Source organism: Centruroides vittatus, unplaced genomic scaffold (genome assembly GCF_030686945.1).
Source record: "Centruroides vittatus isolate TY-2023 unplaced genomic scaffold, ASM3068694v2 contig_2226, whole genome shotgun sequence".
Classification (NCBI taxonomy): domain Eukaryota; kingdom Metazoa; phylum Arthropoda; class Arachnida; order Scorpiones; family Buthidae; genus Centruroides; species Centruroides vittatus.
In genome coordinates, this window is record NW_027121386.1 from 215,219 (window position 1) to 220,772 (window position 5,554).

The 5,554-nt window shown below is 28.7% G+C and overlaps 2 protein-coding genes and 1 long non-coding RNA gene across 3 annotated transcripts; all 3 read right to left on the minus strand.

Annotated features, from left to right (window-relative positions):
- Nucleotides 1–1,587: 1,587 nt before the first annotated feature.
- Nucleotides 1,588–2,225, minus strand: LOC136970958 (neprilysin-1-like). Its single transcript, XM_067265444.1, has 4 exons — nucleotides 2,166–2,225; nucleotides 1,996–2,100; nucleotides 1,849–1,925; nucleotides 1,588–1,778 (listed from the first exon to the last, which is right to left on the minus strand). Exons 1-4 carry the CDS (start codon nucleotides 2,220–2,222, stop codon nucleotides 1,679–1,681), a joined length of 339 nt encoding a protein of 112 aa, XP_067121545.1. The 5' UTR covers nucleotides 2,223–2,225; the 3' UTR covers nucleotides 1,588–1,678.
- A 71-nt stretch (nucleotides 2,226–2,296) lies between these two features.
- Nucleotides 2,297–4,709, minus strand: LOC136970946 (endothelin-converting enzyme homolog). The gene is made up of 7 exons (XM_067265435.1): nucleotides 4,663–4,709; nucleotides 4,143–4,256; nucleotides 3,932–4,009; nucleotides 3,726–3,829; nucleotides 3,561–3,631; nucleotides 2,370–2,494; nucleotides 2,297–2,323 (listed from the first exon to the last, which is right to left on the minus strand). The coding sequence occupies exons 2-7, from the start codon at nucleotides 4,206–4,208 to the stop codon at nucleotides 2,297–2,299; spliced, it is 471 nt and encodes a 156-aa protein (XP_067121536.1). The 5' UTR covers nucleotides 4,209–4,256; nucleotides 4,663–4,709.
- A 34-nt stretch (nucleotides 4,710–4,743) lies between these two features.
- Nucleotides 4,744–5,183, minus strand: LOC136970959 (uncharacterized). Its single transcript, XR_010880075.1, has 3 exons — nucleotides 5,115–5,183; nucleotides 4,896–5,044; nucleotides 4,744–4,810 (listed from the first exon to the last, which is right to left on the minus strand). It is a non-coding gene; the product is annotated as an uncharacterized lncRNA (long non-coding RNA).
- Between the last annotated feature and the right edge of the window lie 371 nt (nucleotides 5,184–5,554).

Sequence of the window (5,554 nt, forward strand, 5' to 3'; positions counted from 1 at the left end):
CCTCCCGGAAGTTGTAAGTTTACACCTTAAAAGTACTTTTGGTTCATTATTTAAAAGTTTGGTGATATTTTCGTGACTAGAAATATGCTGTAAGAACTTAACCTTTGTTTATATCAGTAACGTATGGTAAAATTAGTTTCGTTATACGTCTTTTTGCAGTTTCCGACAGTTTATTCACAACGTTAAGTGGGCCTCTTACTGTAATTCGAAATCTATTACAAGTAGACTTTTTTAATTTGACTAAACTAATATATAAAAAATAAACTATTATTTTTAATTTATTTAATTTAAAATATATGCTCTCCATTTCAAATTTGTAGTGTTTTGCCTCTGTATATCATACTTTCCTGCTAGCAACAGAGTCGTGACGGTCATCTGTCTAACCCCTTTCACGGGAAAAATTTTAATTGAAATAACCAGACTTTAATTGCAAACCAGAAGTTTATATATAGTTAATCGGAGCTTCCCACCTCAAAGGTTTCCATATCTGGTCTTGTCTTTCATATATCTAACATCCTTCCCGAGATTAGGGAAAGACATACAGACGGACGACCGTGGGAATTTATAGGTCTACAAATATTTCAAATTGAAGCCCGAAATAGTTGTAGATGTCAATCGTCGAACAGTTAGTAAAGGTTAGTAGTTTATGAAATTTGTAATACGGAATAGCTAAATGAGGCCGCCTAATCAAGGAAGAGCGGTTTTTTGAAGTTTAAGACAAAATTTCCATTTTAAATCGCACGGGATTCGCTTTATGGTAGTCATGCGGCTTCGGTAAGTGGCTTCCGACAATATTTATTGAATGAAAGTAATGCATCTGAGCACAGCTTGGGTGCAATTAACGTATGCACTGCAGTACTATGCATTTCAGTAGTGAGACATACAAGGGCCATTTTAACTCTTCTTGCCATAATGGCTTTATTTTCCTTCCAGAACAACAAATAAATGTGAAGCTGAAAAACCGTAGGGGCAATAGCTCAACAAGCCACTAATTACAGTACAAATAAAATATCAACACGAATATATCATTAAAATATGGCATATGTAAATTACAGATAGAAGTAGTGGCAATTAAACTTAATTTTTGAATTTTTATTTCAGAAAAGTAATGTTAAAGCAATGGCATCATTGCTATTACTAATAAACAATGACCGTAAAACAATCACAGAAGATTCACCATGGAAAAATATTTTATTGAAAATAAACAAATGAAATATTTTTTAGAAATTAGAATACATAGATGAGAAAGCCTTGTCTTTGATTGAATATTTTAATGATTACTTTAATAATTAATGAATTATTCGGGTATTTGCAAGTGTAAGTGTTTATTTTATTTTTCGTAAGAAAAATACAATAAAAATTTAATAATTCCGACAGGATTTTTTTAAAAATCGAAATAAATGAATAATATCTTTTTGGTTTCTGCCGATTATTTACATGTCTAAAAATCATTCTAAGTACAACGAATTCCATCAAAAGCAACGATCTTCTCTATTCTCTCGTATCGTTATATCAATAACATAGAAAGAATGATTTATTCTTAAACTTCACTTGTTAAATTAAAACAGACATATATAGGCTATATCTATATTCAGGATTTCTTTTAACGGCAATATTTATGAATTGCGACATTTTTACTCTTCGTTTCAATGCAATGAATTAATAAAGACGTCTTCATTTACCATAAAACACATTTGTTAACCGGATTCATAGGTTTATCGTTACCGCATTTAAATGCCTCTGAAAATTCTTTCATGTTAGAAACTGGTCCTATGATTCTGAAATTGACAGACAAAAAATTCAAATAAATGTCGATTTTCTTTATTAATATTAGCTTATGTAATATACCTGAATTTCTGTGGACTGTGATCATCCAGATTGAAAATACGTTTTAATTCATCGTCCGTTTTTGAATCACACCACATCTGTGAGAAATTTCATATAATTTGAGTACAATTATATATTATTTGTATGTATATTATATATAATACTTACAGTTGCGTATGATATGAAGAACATTTGATCCGGAGTATACGTTTGGAAATCTTCAAGAATATCCTTTTCTTCTATTTCATATTTCTTTAAATACGCTTTATATGCCTACGATTAAAAACTTCGCTTAATGATTACTTCAGAAAACTTTTAAAATTGTCGAAATTACTTACACAATATGCATGTCTCAAGCCGCCATTGTCTGCTATGTTTTCATATATTGTTTTCATACCGTCCACCTGCAATGAAATTATATAACTCAGTAGAAAATTAATCTTTGTTAAATAAAGAAGAAATACGAATATTAAAGAATTAATATAAAATATTTTTTCTATTAATAAAATGATATTTTATAAAATGCGAAATAAACAACTCACCTTATCTCCTTCAATATCATAGGATTCATACTGATCAACCAAGCATTGCACTCTTTTACTGTATTCCGCTAGTGATTCTACTGACCATGTCATATTTAAATTTCCGCGAACATCTACACGAAAAGCTAATTTACGACAGTAAAATAATCGGTTTTATTAAAATATTTATGGAAAACTGCACAATAATTTCAAGAAATAAGCAAAGTTACTATTTCAGATTATAGGCATTAAAAGATTAAAAACGTAATAAATGTCGTTAAATTTAAACCTTACCGCTTGTACGTTGAGAATGAGTAATTACATGTGCCAATATACTACCATACCGAGCAAAATTCGTATAACTAATAATAAATAAAATGAAAATTATTCATCGTCCGTTACAGATCGTTATGATTCTGTAAATGGAACTAAGTATTGCAAGTTATAGAAAAGCTTTGAAATTATTTGAAAATTTCCTTTAAACGATGTAATTAAGAGTTAATGTTACCCTAAGTATACAAAATGGCGGCTCGTCTCCGATCCCAGCAATCAGTAGACAGGGAACAGTGGGGACACACGTTCTAACCTAACCTAACCTATTCTAATAAATTACCATAATTATTACCAACCAAATTATTAGATAGGTTAGAAGGTGCGTCCCTACTGTTCAATGTCTACTGATTGCTGGGATCGGAGACGAGCCGCCATTTTGTATACCTAGGGTAACATTAATCTAATTAAGATTGCATATTTGCTTGACATATTGTAAGATGGAGGAATGATGTTTTGAATTGAAATAACGTGACTTTCGGTATGCATCAGAAGTTCATATATAGTTAATTAATCTTCAATACTGAGGGAATGATTCAGACAAAACTTATACGTTCGATAAAACGTTGTGTTTGGACCGGCCTTTACAAATAGGCATTTCTGCCTTTTTTTGGTTGTTGCCACAATCTTTTTGGTATCGTGTTCCAATAATGTGTTTTATTTATTTATATTAAAATGTTTTCAGCTAAATATAAGTATATATAGATAAAGATAATATATAAGAAGTTTATTTAAGCTACTTACATAAGTAAATTAACATTGAACATGAATTTACTTTGAAAAAATTGAGTCATAACTGAAACATAAATAAATTCTTCCATGTATATAACCTATAGAAATTACAAGGTTTTAATCGATTTAAAAAGGACTTTGAAATCTTACCAACTTTATTAGATGCTGCAACATAATTTGGAGATAAAGTCATTACTGGGGTGTTTCTTTCAATATCCCATCTGCGAATATAATTAAAAAATAAATTAAAAAAAAAACTTTCAAACAACAGTTTAAAATATTATTCAATCAAGCAACAAGTATAATACTTCTTACTGTTTCCTATTATTCTTTTTCCACAGAGTTTCAAGCAGTTTTTTAAACACGAAGCTTTTCACATTTACAAAATTTTCATCAAAATTTGAAGTCATATTTGGAAACTAATGAATTACAAAATTTCGAAGTTATAGTTAATCTCGTATGTCTAATCAATTTGGCATAAGGAATAAATATATACCATTGAAATTAATTGCAATACTTACATCCTTATAATACTCCATAAATAAGTCTTCGTTTTTAACAAATTCGGGAAAGTCTGTTGTTATTATAATTTCTTTAATCTAAAAAAATGAGAAATGGAATATTTATAATTTGTTAAAAAATTAATGGAATACGTATAAATATAAAATTCGGTAATTTATATATATATATATATATAATAAAGAAGAATGTGTGTCTGTTTCTGAAACTTACTTTTTCGTTGACTTGAGTTTTCGCGTCGTCATCCAACCAAGTTTTATTGCTCAATGAATTTGACATAAATTCATGAATATGTTCAGTAATTTCCTCAACAAGATCTGGTTTTATCTAAGAAATTAGAACTTTAAACTAGATTACTTAAAGTTAAGTATAAAGTTTACTTCATTAAATTAAATTGGTTAATGTTACCTTAGGTAGCCAAGATGGCGGCTCGTCTCTGATTCCAGCAAGGAAACAGTGGGACGAACGTTCTAACCTAACCTAACCTATTCTAATAATTTGGTTGCTAATAATTATAGTAATTTATTAGAATAGGTTAGGTTAGGTTAGAACGTGCGTCCGCACTGTTTCCTTGCTGGAATCAGAGACGAGCCGCCATCTTGGCTACCTAATGTAACATTAACAATTAAATTAATTAATAGTTGTAAAAGAGCCAGTAATTTAAAATTTTGAATGGGCATATTAAGTAAGTATTTTTTTTAATCAACATTTTAATTTATAAAAGTTTACTTACATTACATTTCACATGTTGATAATATATATAATCTAGGAAATAAGTGTATGTTCAAATTAATTTAAAGATTATTACTAACGGCAATGTTTCATTAACCGTATGAAGAATCGACACAGAGAAAGATTTGCAGAAATAATTGGCTAAAACACTGTAAAATGTTTTCTAGTTAGCTCTAAAACTGTACTTGCATGAGACGTAAATACAAAATGTTAAAATTTATTCATTTGGTTTACCTTTTAAAACTTTCCGTCTTATTCACCTTGAAAAACTCTAATAACTTATTTTTGTCCGATATCATAATTTCTGTCTGAGAAGTTATATTTGATTCTTCAGGTAAGTCGACATCTTCAAAAATGTAATCGAATAACTTCTTCCAATTAATCTAAAATTAACGCAAGTAATTTAAATATCATTTTGCTTTAACTCCTTTAAAAGACCATAAAAATAAATACTTCTGGAATAAGTTCCTGTAATTCCTCAACAGTCATAAAATCAGGTTCTTCGTTGCTTACGTAATTTTCCTCGAAAAGACAAATTTGTTTATTAATATAATATATTATAGTAAATAGTAAAACAATAATGATTTAGTAATTAATTTAAAGACTTACATATGTTATCGAAGATGTAGTATTTATCCCTTCATTAGAATCGAAATAATTTGTTTTAATTTGACTCTCTATTGGTATAATTGGAGCCAAAATCTACAAATGGGTAAATGTGATTTATTTATTAAAATTACACTACTTGTAGTTAATAAAGTTATAACACAAACTTACAGTAATTATATTTCTTTCTGTGTTCCTAATGTCTGGTTGAATCGAAATCAAAGTGTCATTAGATAATTTAATAAAAATTTTGCGAAATTTTCTTCTAAATTATAAGTAGATTCGTT

Bases quoted from the DNA above. Each gene is read 5' to 3' on its own strand.
- LOC136970946 (XM_067265435.1), bottom strand. From the start codon at position 4,208: ATGTCAAATTCATTGAGCAATAAAACTTGGTTGGATGACGACGCGAAA. The intron at 4,010-4,142 runs GTAAGTTTCAGA...TCATTTTTTTAG, and splicing joins AAACTCAAGTCAACGAAAAA to ATTAAAGAAATTATAATAAC. The intron at 2,495-3,560 runs GTAAGATTTCAA...GTCGTAAATTAG, and splicing joins TGCAGCATCTAATAAAGTTG to CTTTTCGTGTAGATGTTCGC.
- LOC136970958 (XM_067265444.1), bottom strand. From the start codon at position 2,222: ATGAAAACAATATATGAAAACATAGCAGACAATGGCGGCTTGAGACAT. The intron at 1,926-1,995 runs GTAAGTATTATA...AATTTCTCACAG, and splicing joins TCTTCATATCATACGCAACT to ATGTGGTGTGATTCAAAAAC. The intron at 1,779-1,848 runs GTATATTACATA...TGTCAATTTCAG, and splicing joins CACAGTCCACAGAAATTCAG to AATCATAGGACCAGTTTCTA.